The following is a 16588-nucleotide window of genomic DNA, read 5'->3' as shown; positions in this document are numbered from 1 at the left end:
CGGGATCTCGGCATTATGGACGTGGCATCCTCCTGGTACCGGAGCTCGGGCGCCGCCGTCATCCCCGGTCACTGCTTCATTTCTGCTGGTCTCAGTTCACTTTCGTTGCGCTTCCATACAAGCTCGGACTACGTCTCCCGACAGCCAGTGCGGCCCATCTCCCGCTGAGAAGTGTCACTTTCTGCCGCAGGGCCTTATGGGAGAAGAAGTCCGAAAGTGGAAGTTTGTGACGTAGATTGTGTGCGACAAGAACAGGTTTGTTGACAGAGACGCAGACATGGCTCTATTTCCAGCCTTTGCCGGGTGTTCTAGTGCTGGAGCTGCTCCTCAACAGACGGGTAATTCCCAGAGAGACCCCACTATGTCCGCACGTGATAAAGATATCTCTATACCACGACCCCAAAGACCCATATACTCATGCCATAGACCCCTGTACCCTTCCTCCCCTGCCATAGACCCCTGTAGCCCTCCATCCCTGCCATTGACCCCTGTACACTTCCTCCCCTGTCATAGATCCTATAGCCCTCCATCCCTGCCATTGACCCCTGTACACTTCCTCCCCTGCCATAGACCCCTGTAGCCCTCCATCCCTGCCATTGACCCCTGTACACTTCCTCCCCTGTCATAGATCCTATAGCCCTCCATCCCTGCCATAGACCACTGTACCCTTCCTCCCCTGCCATAGACCCATGTACCCTTCCTCCCCTGCCACAGACCCCTGTAGCCCTCCATCCCTGCCATAGACCCCTGTACCCTTCCTCCCCTGCCATAGACCCATGTACCCTTCCTCCCCTGCCACAGACCCCTGTAGCCCTCCATCCCTGCCATAGACCCATGTACCCTTCCTCCCCTGCCATAGACCTCTGTAGCCCTCCTTCCCTGCCATAGACCCTTGTACCCCTCCTCCCCTGTCATAAATCCTATAGCCCTCCATCCTGCCATAGACCACTGTACACTTCCTCCCCTGCCATAGACCCCTGTAGCCCTCCATCCCTGCCATAGACTCCTGTAGCCTTCCATCCCTGCCATAGACCCCTGTACCCTTCCTCCCCTGCCATAGACCCCTGTACCCTTCCTCCCCTGCCATAGACCCCTGTACCCTTCCTCCCCTGCAATAGACCCTGTACCCTTCCTCCCCTGCCATAGACCCCTGTAACCCTCCATCCCTGCCATAGACTCCTGTAGCCCTCCATCCCTGCCATAGACCACTGTACACTTCCTCCCCTGCCATAGACCCCTGTAACCCTCCATCCCTGCCATAGACTCCTGTAGCCCTCCATCCCTGCCATGGACCCCTGTAACCCTCCATCCCTGCCATGGACCCCTGTAACCCTCCATCCCTGCCATAGACCCCTGTAGTCCTCCATCCCTGCCATAGACTCCTGTAGCCCTCCATCCCTGCCATAGACTCCTGTACCCTTCCTCCCCTGCCATAGACCCCTGTACCCTTCATCCCTGCCATAGACTCCTGTAGCCCTCCATCCCTGCCATAGACTCCTGTACCCTTCCTCCCCTGCCATAGACCCCTGTACCCTTCATCCCTGCCATAGACCCCTGTAGCCCTTCATCCCTGCCATAGACCCCTGTAGCCCTTCCTCCCCTGCCATACACCCCTGTAACCCTTCATCCCTGCCATAGACTCCTGTACCCTTCCTCCCCTGCCATACACCCCTGTAACCCTCCATCCCTGCCATAGACTCCTGTACCCTTCCTCCCCTGCCATAGACCCCTGTACCCTTCATCCCTGCCATAGACTCCTGTAGCCCTCCATCCCTGCCATAGACTCCTGTACCCTTCCTCCCCTGCCATAGACCCCTGTACCCTTCATCCCTGCCATAGACCCCTGTAGCCCTTCATCCCTGCCATAGACCCCTGTAGCCCTTCCTCCCCTGCCATACACCCCTGTAACCCTTCATCCCTGCCATAGACTCCTGTACCCTTCCTCCCCTGCCATACACCCCTGTAACCCTCCATCCCTGCCATAGACTCCTGTACCCTTCCTCCCCTGCCATAGACCCCTGTACCCTTCATCCCTGCCATAGACTCCTGTAGCCCTCCATCCCTGCCATAGACTCCTGTACCCTTCCTCCCCTGCCATAGACCCCTGTAACCCTTCATCCCTGCCATAGACTCCTGTAGCCCTCCATCCCTGCCATAGACCCCTGTAGCCCTCCATCCCTGCCATAGACCCCTGTAGCCCTCCATCCCTGCCATAGATCCCTGTAACCCTCCATCCCTGCCATAGACCCCTGTAGCCCTCCATCCCTGCCATAGACCCCTGTAACCCTCCATCCCTGCCATAGACCCCTGTAGCCCTCCATCCCTGCCATAGACCCCTGTAGCCCTTCATCCCTGCCATAGACTCCTGTAGCCCTCCATCCTTGCCATAGACTCCTGTAGCCCTCCATCCCTGCCATATACCCCTGTAGCCCTCCATCCCTGCCATAGACCACTGTACACTTCCTCCCCTGCCATAGACCCCTGTAACCCTCCATCCCTGCCATAGACTCCTGTAGCCCTCCATCCCTGCCATAGACCCCTGTAACCCTCCATCCCTGCCATAGACTCCTGTAGCCCTCCATCCCTACCATAGACCCCTGTAGCCCTTCATCCCTGCCATAGACCCCTTTAGCCCTTCATCCCTGCCATAGACCCCTGTACCCTTCCTCCCCTGCCATAGACCCCTGTAACCCTCCATCCCTGCCATAGACCCCTGTAACCCTCCATCCCTGCCATAGACCCCTGTAACCCTCTATCCCTGCCATAGACCCCTGTAACCCTCTATCCCTGCCATAGACCCCTGTAACCCTCCATCCCTGCCATAGACCCCTGTAACCCTCCATCCCTGCCATAGACCCCTGTAGCCCTCCATCCCTGCTATAGACCCCTGTAACCCTCCATCCCTGCTATAGACCCCTGTAGCCCTCCATCCCTGCTATAGACCCCTGTAGCCCTCCATCCCTGCTATAGACCCCTGTAGCCCTCCTCCCCTGCTATGGACCCATGTAGCCCTACATCCCTGCCATAGACCCCTGTACCTCTCTGCCATAGCCCCCTATACTGCCATATTCACCCCAGAGACCCCCTGTACTCCTCTGTTTACCTCAGAGACCCTTTGTACATCTTTATTCAACCAGAGACCCCCATACTCCTCTATTCACACAAGAGCATCCCCGTTCCTCAAGATCTGTGATATCAATAAATCGTCTGGGGTCACTATGGGTAAGAGGTGTCCGCAGAGCTGCAGTGTCGTCTCATTTCTTCATGTCTCCTCCGCAGGGCTGGACTGGCTCAGCAATCAGAGCTTCTGTACAGAGGACGCTCTGTCCCTGCACCAGCGCACACAGCTCGCCCCACCGCCCTCTCGCCCCGAATCACCGCTGTCCAGGTAGTCTGATCACATTCAGCACAGGATCTCATGGGAGTTGTATTCTGAAAATGAGTCCTGACCCCTTAGTATGACTCACACATCTGAGGGTCTGTTACAATTGCATCTCCTTTAAACAATCTTTTTTTTTTCTTTTAGGAAATCATTTGCCCTAATTTTTTTGTTACAATGTATCAGTGTGGAGCCAAGAAAGTTTGCCTTACAGATGATTATGTAGATTGGATACAATTGTAACAAACCTACAGCTGTGAGTAATATTAGTGCAAAACAGGTTTTCAGCTCTTGGATATAAACAATTCATTGTCATATTCACTGATAGAAAGCAGAGTCATTGAAACACAAAGGTTTATAAAGCTTGTCTGTTGTGGATAATCTCATGTGCAGAGTGCTGCCGTTTCTAATGACACTGGGTGCGGGGGATCCAGCTTGTAGCTGCACAGTCAGCATCTTGGACATTTTCTTTAGTTTGCCTTTCTGGAAACTTCAAGATGTCGCTAAAAGTAGTTTGTGTAACAACCTTTCTCTTGAAGTAATTCTTAATGAAAAGTTTTGCAGCTCTCAACACATTGTATTTCACCGCTTAGCATTTTCCACATCTCTGCTTGCTGCCAGTGTCCTGCTTTATATTCACCTGTGAAAACCCATCATGTAAATCTGTGTGTCATTGGCTCCACCTAGTGGTTTTTAGAGGATGTACATTTCATATTATGTATTTTTTTATTTAAAAAAAAGTGTCAAGTGAATCTATTGATCAAATGAGGAAATTAGGATTAGGGTTTTTTTTCTAATATCCTATAAGGCTGGACTAAGCCCCTAAAGGGAACGTGCCACAGTTTTTGTATTAATAATTATTGATTATGTAATCCATTATTTATATAAAATTAATTTTGATTTTTGAACATTTATAAACATTTTCTGCAGCTGCTTGGGACTGCTGTTTTTATTTGCTGATGTGTTTGTTTCTGAGCATGACGCTTACACACTGTAAATATGGCAGCCTCTGGACATAGGAAATTTTGGTCAAAGTCCAACCTCATCTATGGTTGCGCCAGCTGTGAACTGTTTGCACCCCCTGGTCTGTCCAGTTCTCAGCTGTGGGAGAGCCACTCAGCATTTTATTTCAACCAGGGGCTGTGCGCTTACATATAATGTCTCCGTCATTGGTCACACACTGTTCTGCAGTGTCGGGAGGTCTGGGGCAGCGGCGGTGAGCGCAGGTCGACAGTCTGACAGTGTACTACTAGTCCCAGGCTGCAGAGCTGTTCTCACCACTGCAAGAAGTCACTTCTGCAGTCCTGCTCTGAGCGGTGAGTGCAGGTGTGCAGCGGTGACTTCTCCACTGGTGAAGACAGGTTGGCAGCCTGGGATTAGTAGTACGACCTGTGCTCACTGCTGCTGTTAGCACTGCATCGATCAGAGCGCAGCAATAAATCATCATGCTCCTGTACGCTGAACTACGCTCAATTCTGCTATGTTAGACTTAAAGCCTCATCCAGACGTATACCATAAAAAAAGAAATGTAATTAATACTTTATTTTATTTTTTTTTTTTCTTCAATTGTTGACATTTTTTTTGATGACTCCTTGCTTTTAAGCAGTCATCACCGAGTGCTTCCTTGTGTCATTCACAGTCACGACTCCAAAATCCAGACGTCTGCGAGTGAGTCGTTGAATTCGGAGGCTGAAAGAAAGAGAAAAAAAAGGAAAAAGAAGAAAAAAAAACACAAAAAGAACAAGAAGCTTAAAAGGAGCAGCGATGAGGATGATGATGAGGGTAACGTCCGAGATTTAAAGGACCCTCGGCTGTTGTCATCTGCGAGGTGAGTAAAAGTTCATTTTCTGCCGTCGACCATAGATGATTATAGTCCTGGGGACGTCATTGTAGTGACCCCTTCCGCCCATTAACATGCATATTCAGCCCACCGTGCATTAGTTTTATGGGGGCTTTAAGTGTCTTTATGATTCCTTTGGATTTGCTTATTGTGGGAAAGCCAAGTGGGATACTGAGCGTTTTTTGCAACCCATGTGCTTGCCACCAGTAGTCATGGAAAGCTCCTGATACAAATCTTGAACCCACATAATTTTGCTCTACAAAGGGTTAATTCATCCTGCATGTGTTCATGCTGCTGCATGTGACTTGTCGTTTGCAGGGAGGACTCCCAGGTATCAGCCTCTGGCCGCTCTATCTGGCTCGATGAAGCCCTGTCTGCTCCCAAGGAGACGTTCAGGATTGATAGGAAAGCTGATCGGGCAAACTGGGAGTACAAGTCGCTGTACCGAGAGGACATTGCACGGTGAGGATGAGTGTGGGGCACCGCTCATGAGTGACAGCAGCAGGCAATATTGTACTGCAATCTACAGCACCACAAAGTGCAAGACTTACACATCGGCGTCAGTCCAGACTATGCGCCCTGCCAAAGTGCTTTACCTCTGCAGCATAGGTCCAACGCAGGGGGAACTGCAGCCGACATCGCTGCACATTAGTCCAGTGTTCACTCAGTGAACTATCCCTTTAAGCACCATGATTGGCAGAAACACCCTGCCATGCGTCCCACTCGCCCTATGATGGGGGTAGTAGTAATGTCTGCCCTTGTTTCCCATGCTCAGATACAGGAGGAGAGGTCATTCTTGTCTGGGGCTCGATCCCAAGAAGCAACAGATCGTCTGGGAGAACACGAACCAAAAGAAGACAACTCGGAAAAGGGCGGAGCGCTACTACAGCAGGACAGCGGTGCAGACGTTGCGGGCCAAGGCGGAGGCGGTGTGCTGCGGTGCAGATGCTGCAGACTCCTCCTGTGCTTTTATTACGGTGAAGAACTGTGCACCAGACCCCACTGGTCCCGCCAGCTGGGTGAATCCGCTAGGAGTGTATGATAGCTCCACCACCATGTGGCTGCAAGGTAAAGGGGGACCGGAGAGCAGGACCCCAGCAGCGGAGCCCAGAGACACCAGCGTCCTGGAGAAGGTGGAGGACTACAACCGGAGAGTCCGAGAAGATCCTGGAGATGTCTCGGCGTGGATGGAGTTTGTGTCATTTCAGGTGTGGGAGTAATGTATGAGTAGGCGGTATTATCTGCTCGGCCAGGACAAGTGCGATGCCGTCACCCAGCTTTCCTGAGTCAGGAGAGGCGGACTGACCTCTCCTTTCCCTCTCGGTCTGCAGGATGAGCTGATCCATCACCCCAGCATGTACTCCACCAGCGAGAGCGAAGCAGACGGTCACCGCATGTCAGTAAAGATGGTGCTGGAGAAGAAGCTCTCTATCCTGGAGAGAGCCATCGAGAGCAACCCGGGCAGCACGGAGCTGAAGCTGGCGCGGCTGCGGCTCTGCGCAGAGTTCTGGGAGGCTGCCGCGCTGCTGAAGGAGTGGCAGAAACTGATCTTCCTGCACCCCAACGATCCACAGCTCTGGAGGAAATACCTGCAGTTTTCTCAGGGGCAATTCAGCAGCTTCTCGGTGTCCAAAGTGAACGCCGTCTATGGGAAGTGTCTGAGCACCCTGTCCGCAGTGCATGACGGGACCATGCGGTCTCATCCGGCCCTGCCCGGCACCGAGCACAGCTTGTATGGTGAGTGGAGACGTCACTGTAATCCCTGTGTGGTGAGTGGAGATCTTTCTGTGTAATCCCTATGTGACAGCAGCTTGTGTGGTGATTGGAGATTTCTCTATACAGTAGTCCCTTAGTGATGCAGCTTGTGTGGCGAGTGGAGACGTGTTTCTCCAGTCCCCATCTCTTTTAGTCAGGTGGAGAAATGCTGCCACCTGCAGTCAGAATGCAGTATTGCCGCCTTCTCACTTTCAGAGCTGCTTTTTCTACTGCACCAAATTTTCTTTTTTATTATTACATGACTGTAAGGGATTTTTTTTTGCTTGACGACTTGTTATTTTGAACCGTGCAGCACCCCTGTGCTACAGCTTGGAGATGGGCATCCCGGGGGTCTCGATGACCATTTGCTTCTAGATCCCAAATGGTAATATGGTTGGACAAGAACCAAAAATGTGAGATCAGAATACAATACAAAGTGCCTTCATGTTATATGTCTGCAGTCAGCAGCGGGCCTGGCCCTTTGGGTCAGCGGGCACGGACTGGTAGTATATAGTCGGGCCTATGCTACTTCTCTGCTTGCTGTCAATGAATAGATAAATTATTTTTTTCCATGCAGAAACTAGATCTAAGCTTAGTTCTGCTGAAACAGCACAGGAATTGTCATTGTTGCATTCAGTTTTCACAATCCCCCATGAGCCAGGACTCCAGACTGATACATCTTATCTGCACTGATACATTGTAACAAACTCCCAAGACCCTAGTCAGCTTTCTGCTTTAGGATTATTTCACACGGGAAAGACCAGACTGGTTGCAGCTGTAAGTAAATATGTGAAAATCAAAAGCACAGAGGTTTTCCGCTTCTAACAGCAAGCAGAGGACTTAAAAATGGTGACATATTGAAATGTGAAATCTGATTGGGTGTTATCAGTGTCCCTCTTCTTCCAGATATCTTCCTTCAGCAGTGTCACTTCCTGCGCCAGGCCGGGCACTGCGAGAAAGCCGTGTCCTTGTTCCAAGCTCTTATGGACTTTACCTTCTATAAGCCGGAGAGCGTGAAGAGTATGAGCACAAAAGAGCAGGTAAGCCCCCCCGACCGGCGCCAAGTCCTTCCACCACCACCCACGCTTCATTACACGGTGTCATAGAGAAGAGGAGACCATCAATAACGTAGCAAATCCTGACTGGCATCATACTCCAGTCACATCCAGAGCAGCATTTGCAATTCTGCTTGCTGCTCCTGGACATTTGTCACTCTGGATTGAGGAGTGGACAATAGTATAAATACACAGTGACTGCACCAGCAGAATAGTGAGTGCAGCTCTGGAGTATAATACAGGATGTATCTCAGGATCAGTACAGGATCAGTAATGTATGTATACAGTGACTGCACCAGCAGAATAGTGAGTGCAGCTCTGGAGTATAATACAGGATGTAACTCAGGATCAGTAATGTAATATACAGTGCCTACAAGTAGTATTCAACCCCCTGCAGATTTAGTAGGTTTACACATTTGGAATTAACTTGGCATTGTGACATTTGGACTGTAGATCAGCCTGGAAGTGTGAAATGCACTGCAGCAAAAAAGAATGTTATTTCTTTGTTTATTTTTTTTTTAAATTGTGAAAAGTCTTTTCAGAGGGTCATTTATTATTCAACCCCTCAACCCACCAGAATTCTGTTTGGTTCCCCTAAAGTATTAAGAAGTAGTTCAGGCACAAAGAACAATGAGCTTCACATGTTTGGATTAATTATCTCTTTTTCCAGCCTTTTCTGACTATTTAAGACCCTCCCCAAACTTGTGAACAGCACTCATACATGGTCAACATGGGAAAGGCAAAGGAGCATTCCAAGTCCATCAGAGACAAGATCGTGGAGGGTCACAAGGCTGGCAAAACCCTTTCCAAGGAGTTGGGCCTACCTATCTCCACTGTTGGGAGCATCATCCAGAAGTGGAAGGCTTATGGAACTACTGTTAGCCTTCCACGTCCTGGACAGCCTTTGAAAGTTTCCTCCCGTGCCGAGGCCAGGCTTGTCCGAAGAGTCAAGGCTAACCCAAGGACAACAAGGAAGGAGCTCCGGGAAGATCTCATGGCAGTGGGGACATTGGTTTCAGTCAATACAATAAGTAACATACTCCACCGCAATGGTCTCCGTTCCAGACGAGCCTGTAAGGTACCTTTACTTTCAAAGCGTCATGTCAAGGCTCGTCTACAGTTTGCTCATGATCACTTGGAGGACTCTGAGACTGACTGGTTCAAGGTTCTCTGGTCTGATGAGACCAAGATCGAAATCTTTGGTGCCAACCACACACGTGACGTTTGGAGACTGGATGGCACTGCATACGACCCCAAGAATACCATCCCTACAGTCAAGCATGGTGGTGGCAGCATCATGCTGTGGGGCTGTTTCTCAGCCAAAGGGCCTGGCCATCTGGTCCGCATCCATGGGAAGATGGATAGCACGGCCTACCTGGAGATTTTGGCCAAGAACCTCCGCTCCTCCATCAAGGATCTTAAGATGGGTCGTCATTTCATCTTCCAACAAGACAACGACCCAAAGCACACAGCCAAGAAAACCAATGCCTGGTTCAAGAGGCAAAAAAATCAAGGTGTTGCAGTGGCCTAGTCAGTCTCCTGACCTTAACCCAATTGCAAACTTGTGGAAGGAGCTCAAGATTAAAGTCCACATGAGACACCCAAAGAACCTAGATAACTTGGAGAAGATCTGCATGGAGGAGTGGGCCAAGATAACTCCAGAGACCTGTGCCGGCCTGATCAGGTCTTATAAAAGACGATTATTATCTGTAATTGCAAACAAAGGTTATTCCACAAAATATTAAACCTAGGGGTTGAATAATAATTGACCCACACTTTTATGTTTAAAATTTATCAAAAATTTAACTGAGCAACAAAACTTTTTGGTTTGTAAGATTTATGCATCTGTTAATAAATCCTGCTCTTGTTTGAAGTTTGAAGGCTCTAACTTATTTGCATCTTATTAAACCTGCTAAATCTGCAGGGGGTTGAATACTACTTGTAGGCACTGTATGTACACAGTGACTGCAGCAGTAGAATAGTGAGTGCAGCTCTGGAGTATAATGCTGGATGTAATTCATTATTATTGTTAATAGTAAGATAACGTTTGGATATTTTCATATTTCTAGGTGGAGTTTTTTGAGCCTTTCTGGGACAGCGGCGAACCTCGATTTGGAGAAAAAGGAGCAAAAGGCTGGAGTTCATGGATGAGGCAGCAGGAGCGGGGTGGCTGGGTCGTCATCAGTGATCTTGGTAATCCTTATATGGATCTACAAGTGCTTCTCACTAAATTAAAATATCGTTAAAAAGTTAATTTATTTCAGTTCCTCAATACAAAAAGTGAAACTCATATATTCTATTGAGTCATTACAAACAGAGTGATCTATTTCACGTGTTTATTTCTGTTAATGTTGATCATTATGGCTTACAGCCAATGAAAACCCAAAAGTCATTATCTCAGTAAATTAGAATAACTAACAAAAACCACCTGCATAGGCTTCCTAAGCGTATAAAAAGGTCCCTTATTCTGTTTCAGTAGCTCCACAATCATGGGGAAGACTGCTGACTTTACAGATGTCCAGGAGTCAGTCATTGACACACTCCACAAGGAGGGTAAGCTACAAAAGGTCATTGCTAAAGAAGCTGTCTGTTCACACAGTGCTGTATCCAAGCATATTAATGGAAAGTTGAGTGGAAGGAAAAAGTGTGGTAGAAAAAGGTGCACAAGCAACCTGGATAACCGCAGACTTGAAAGGATTGTTAAGAAAAGGGCATTCAAAAATTTGGAGGACATTCACAAGGTGTGGACTGCTGCTGGAATCATTGCTTCAAGAGCCTCCACACACAGACGTATCCAGGACATGGGCTACAAGTGTCGCATTCCTTGTGTCAAGCCACTAATGACCGATAGACAACGCCAGAAGCGTCTTACCTGGGCCAAGGAGAAAAAGAACTGGACTGTTCTCAGTGATCCAAGGTGTTGTTTTCAGATAAAAGTAAATTTTGCATTTCATTTGGAAATCAAGGTCCCAGAGTCTGGAGGAAGAGTGGAGAGGCCACAGTCCAAGCTGCTTGAGGTGTAGTGTGAAGTTTCCACAATCTGTGATGGTTTGGGAGCCATGTCATCTGCTGGTGGAGGTCCACTGTGTTTTATCAAGACCAAAGTCATTGCAGTCGTCTACCAGGAAATTTTAGAGCACTTCATGCTTCCCTCTGCTGACAAGTTTTTTGCAGATGGAAATGTCATTCTCCAGCAGGACTTGGCACCTGTCCACACTGCCAAAAGTACCAATACCTGGTTTACAAACAACAGTATCACTGTGCTTGATTGGTCAGCAAACTCGCCTGACCTTAACCCCATAGAGAATCTATAGGGTATTGTCAAGAGGAAGATGAGACTCCAGACCCAACAATGCAGACGAGCTGAAGGCTCCTATCAAAGCAACCTGGGCTTCCATAACACCTCAGCAGTGCCACAGGCTGATCGCCTCCATGCCACGCCGCATTGATGCAGTAATTGATGCAAAAAGAGCCCTGACCAAGTATTGAGTGCATTTACTGAACATACATTTCAGTAGGCCAATATTTCAGATTTTAAAATCATTTTTCAAGCTGGTGTTATAAAGTATTCTAATTTACTGAGATAACGACTTTTGGGTTTTCATTGGCTGTAAGCCATAATCATCAACACTAACAGAAATAAACACATGAAATAGATCTGTTTGTAATGACTCTATATAATGAGTTTCACTTTTTGAATTGAAGAACTGAAATAAATTTACTTTTTGTTGATATTCTAATTTAGTGAGAAGTACCTGTATGTGAGGGGAGATCAGAGTTTTTGCTCCGTCCGTGTTGTGATACTTCATGTGCAGGTTCGGTTTCATTGATCTTGCTTAGACTGGATACAATTGTAGCCAACTTATAGATGGAAAAAATAAAGCTTCCACTCAGTGAAAGAAGCAGAGATCTTGACGTAGTGCAGAAATGAAGCTCGTCCCAATTTTCATTGATTTCAAAATGTTCTCGTTTCCAGGTGAAGATGAAGATGAGGATGCAGAGGAGGATGTTGGTATTAAGGATAAAAGTCTCCCCAGGTCTGAAATCTGGCTCAGTATGGAGTGCGCTCGGGAGGCTAAACACTGGATACCATGGAGACAAGACCCAACCAAAAAACAAACTGAGGACGACTGTGAGGACCCCGAGAGACAGGTGAGAGCACCGAAACCTTCATCCAGAGCTGAGCTCATAATTCTTCTTGTTTATGTAGAAGTGGGTAAGAATAGTAGTAGCAGTATATTTGATAATTCAGCACATTTTATGTTCTGGATTAACAAAATGTTTTTCACGTCCTCTATCGCATTCATCTTTTTTCAGGTCTTCTTTGATGACATTGGACCTTCCATGATTAAGATTTCCAGTGCAGACCTGAAGTTTAGGCTCGTGTTGTCCTTCCTTCAGTTCATGGGGGTTCCCTGTGACTCCAGACCGCCCTCTGCCTCTTTGTACCTCTCCCTGGATGATGCCTCCATCTTTGACCACGCGTCTTATGAGCGGATGATGACTTCCCAAGAGCTCCCGCTGTCTGGAATTGGCGCCGTCGGCCATCTTGATACCATGAACCAAGACAGGTCGCTGATCGGTCAGTGTAAGGAAGGCGAGCGCTTCATACAAGACGTCTTTCAGTCCGCCATGTCCTGCTTTACCGTGGACGAGAAGATGAAGCTTTCCGTCTATTGGCTGCAGTATGAAATATCCAAGGTATTATCTGCCGGCTCCGCGCTTGCTGTCAGTGAAATAAAACATTTTTCCTGGTCATGTTGCTCAGATGCAGCTGCAGGAAAGAGCCCGGATACATTGTTACAAGCCCTGCAGCTGTGTAACAGGACAGGATCAGAAAGTAAACAGTAAGGGTGGGAGCGAATGGAATGGTGCAATTGTAAGACAGAACTGTGTGGCAATCGGCCGACACGGTGGGCACAGTTCTGGCCGCAGCTATCCTGATATAATCGTAGGTCTAGCGCCTTCTGTTTGTGCCATTTTTTACGCAGCGGCATCTTTGCTTTCTCGTTTTCAGGTTGTACGCTGTCTGCAAGTGAAAAATAAGAAAAAACTGAAAAACCAAGGAAAAAGGAGCAAACGTCTGGCAAAAGGACTCCTTAAGGAGACAGCGAACCGCAACAGCCTGGCACTGTGGAGGGAGTACGCTCTGCTGGAGTGGCTGCTGGGGAACACAGAAGAGGCCAGGAAGGTGTTCGATGCTGCGATCGGACTTGCAGGTAGCCGAGGGTTAAAGGACCAGGCGTTACGAAGCCTCTGCCTACTGTATGCTGAGCTGGAAGCGGAAATGGCGTCTGGTCATGAGACAGGATCCCGGGCCATCCACATCCTTACCAGCCTTGCTGACGGCTCCCCCTATGGGCCATATAAAGGGCTGGTTCCTGCCGTCAGCATATTAAAGGCAAGGAAAGCATACGAGCGAGCATTGAAAGACTCGGCTGACTTTGAGCTGGTCGCTGTCACCGGCTGCTTCGCTCTCTTTCAATATCTCACTGTAGGAATAGACTCTGCCGTCGCAGTGTTTCGTCAGGTCTCTGATTCTCTGGCCCCCCCTGCTGGAGAAAGCAATGAAGCACAAGGCTCCTGGAGCCGCCTGGAGGCGGTCACCATAATGCACACTAACTTACTGAAGTATCACATGAGGGTCTGCGTCTACCCACGGGCCCCTCTCAGGGAGGCTCTAATGGCCGCTCTGCGTTTGTACCCCCATAACGTCACCCTGTGGGAGTCCTACATCCAGGCGGAGAGCCGATCTCTGGACTGCAGCAAGTCTCGGAGGTTCATAGACGGCATCAGGAGGGCGACACACACGCTGGAGCCATATCTGTTCGCGATCCGAGCGGAAGAGAGACGGAAGAAGCTGGTGGAATCTGTGCAGAGGTACCCCCGCTACGTAGATTCATCCTGCCCCTACTGAGGGGATGAAGAAGGAAAAGACCTTCAACTTCATAATATACTTTGTGTCTCAGTTCCTCACAGTTTTCAACATCTCAGATTGCTGTCAGTGAATGGGAATATTCACTATCACGGTTTACCGATCAATTAGTTCTTACAGCGGAAGTTTTGTTACAATTGTTTCATGTGTACACAATCTTCTGTGAGCTGCGGAATCACGATGGAAGTATTTTTCCTGCACTGATACATTGTAACATACTGCCAGGACATCATATAGATCTGTACTACTGATGGTTTCATCTCCCAGTGGATCATCTGCACTGGATTTGTTTTCTCCTTAAGCTATAAAGTTTAAGGATTTCCTGCACTGAGAGCAAGCGGAGATCTGTTTAAATATGGGTTTGAAATATAACGTCTGTTCAGAAGTTTTCTGCATTTAATGATAAAACTTTATTTTCAAAAAATTAACACGATAAAAATACCGTAATATTCTCCAGTTTCCACTCGGTAATTTGTTAGCTGAAATGGAAGTCTGTTACTGATAGCTGCAACGTCATGTGTTTTACAGGGGAGAAACGGGAGACGTATTCACCGTCCTGCCAGAAACCGGCCTGTCCAATCGTATCCAAGCATTGTTTGAGCGTGGCCTGAGTACAGAGCCAGGGTCCCGATGTCTGCTGCTCTGGAGGATGTATCTGCACTTCACGGTGAGGGAGTCGTCTATGTATTCATACACTCTTCTAATAGGTGGTATACCCCAGAGCTGCACTCACTATTCTGGTGGTGCAGTCATTGTATACGTATATTTCATTACTGATCATGTGTTACATCCTGTATTCCTGTATTATACTCCAGAGCAGCACTCACTATCCTGCTGGTGCAGTCACGGTGTACATACATTACATTACTGATCCTGGATTACATCCTGTATTATACTCCAGAGCTGCACTCACTATTCTGCTGGTGCAGTCACTGTGTACATACATTACATTACTGATCCTGAGTTACATCCTGTATTATACTCCAGAGCTGCACTCACTATTCTGCTGGTGCAGTCACTGTGTACATACATTTCATTACTGATCCTGGATTACATCCTCTATTATACTGCAGAGAAGCACTCCCTATTCTGCTGGTGCAGTCACTGTGTATACACATAACATTACTGATCCTGAGTTACATCCTGTATTATACCCCAGAGCTGCATTCACTATTCTGCTGGTGTAGTCAGTGTGTACATACATTACATTACTGATCCTGTACTGATCCTGAGTTACATCCTGTATTATACTCCAGAGCTGTACTCACTGTTCTGCTGGTGGATATTACATGCTGACCTCGTGTTGTTTTGCAGGTGTCTCAGGCGCAGCGGGACAGGGGTCGGGGGCTGTTCTATAAGGGCATACAGAGCTGTCCCTGGGCGAAGGTGAGTGATTCTTGACCCCATGAGCCCCGAGTTCTGATCCCTCACAATGCCGCAGATGAGGATGGATTTTCTTGTTGATGGATGCGGTGTTATAGGGGTCCTGTATTTTCGGGGTCTCTACAGGAAGTTCACACTCTGCGGTGTTTCTCCGCTGACGCTCTCCTCTTGTGTTTGCAGGTGTTGTACTTGGACGCGGTGGAATATTTCCCAGATCGACTGCAGGAAATCATTGATCTGATGACCGAGAAAGAGCTGAGGGTCCGACTGCCCCTGGAGGAGCTGGATCTGTTACTGGAGGACTAGTCACAGCCCCCTGTACTCCCCCCAGTGTGTATAATAACCCTTGTGAGGGGCTGTAGGTCTGCATCTCTCCAGTTTGTATAAAAAGTAAATATCCATTTTGTCTTGGTTTTTCCATTTCTGCACTGGGTATTGGATAAAAACGTTCACACCGCTGAGGGTCTGTTATTGTGTATCAGCGTGAGTATCAACTGTGAGACGGTCATAGCAGAGGAAATCCGGAGTGATGTCTGGTGACAAAGCAAGGAATTGCGGGGGGCTAGTGTGTGGGGAGATGGATTAGATTACAAGTTTCATTGGACGTGAATGAATCAGACTCCATAATGTCCTGTGAACAACACCTGCATCTTACTGCTGACACCTAATTACAACAGCGTGTTCAGGTAGGGGTTGAACTGTATTAAAACACAGAGCTGCACTCTCAGTTTCTATATCACAGTATTCCATACTTGTAGTGAGTGCAGCTCTGGAGTATAACGCAGGTTGTAACTCAGGATCAGTAATATAATGTATGTACAGAGTGACTACCCCAGCTGAATAGTGAGTGCAGCTCTGGAGTATAATAGAGAATATAACTCATGATATGTAATGTATGTACACAGTGACTTCACCAGCAGAATAGTGAGTTCAGCTCTTGAGTATAAGGCCGGTTTCACACGTCAGTGGCTCCGGTATGTGTGGTGACAGTTTCCTCACTTACCGGAGACACTAACTCACGTAGACACATTAAAATAAATGTGTCTCTGCACATGTCAGCGTGTTTTCACGGACCGTGTGTCCGTTTGCAAAACACGGAGACATGTCAGTGTTCGTGGGAGCACACGGACCCAGTAAAGTCAATGGGTCCGTGTAAACACGAACCACACACGGATGCTGTCTGTGTGCGTCTTTCCTGTCATAGGGTTAAAATTGTAAAAATTGTTGCAATACACGGACCC

The 16588-nt window shown here is 48.2% G+C and overlaps 1 protein-coding gene across 1 annotated transcript; it reads left to right on the top strand.

The window, feature by feature from the left end:
- Positions 1 to 224: 224 nt before the first annotated feature.
- On the top strand, positions 225 to 15748 carry NRDE2 (NRDE-2, necessary for RNA interference, domain containing). Its single transcript, XM_069736690.1, has 14 exons — positions 225 to 338; positions 3280 to 3388; positions 5019 to 5207; positions 5538 to 5681; positions 5995 to 6427; positions 6551 to 6956; positions 7881 to 8014; positions 10099 to 10222; positions 12006 to 12181; positions 12347 to 12730; positions 13047 to 13909; positions 14493 to 14631; positions 15279 to 15350; positions 15528 to 15748. Exons 1-14 carry the CDS (start codon positions 278 to 280, stop codon positions 15651 to 15653), a joined length of 3360 nt encoding a protein of 1119 aa, XP_069592791.1. The 5' UTR covers positions 225 to 277; the 3' UTR covers positions 15654 to 15748.
- The last annotated feature ends 840 nt before the right edge of the window (positions 15749 to 16588 follow it).

Source organism: Ranitomeya imitator, chromosome 1, assembly GCF_032444005.1.
Source record: "Ranitomeya imitator isolate aRanImi1 chromosome 1, aRanImi1.pri, whole genome shotgun sequence".
Classification (NCBI taxonomy): Eukaryota; Metazoa; Chordata; class Amphibia; order Anura; family Dendrobatidae; genus Ranitomeya; species Ranitomeya imitator.
Note: the sequence above shows the minus strand (reverse complement) of the source record. Positions and strands in the feature narration are given on the sequence as shown.

Coding starts and splice junctions, on each gene's coding strand:
- NRDE2 (XM_069736690.1), top strand. CDS start 278: ATGGCTCTATTTCCAGCCTTTGCCGGGTGTTCTAGTGCTGGAGCTGCT. Junction 8,015..10,098: donor GTATGAGCACAAAAGAGCAG/GTAAGCCCCCCC, acceptor TCATATTTCTAG/GTGGAGTTTTTTGAGCCTTT. Junction 13,910..14,492: donor CTGGTGGAATCTGTGCAGAG/GTACCCCCGCTA, acceptor TGTGTTTTACAG/GGGAGAAACGGGAGACGTAT.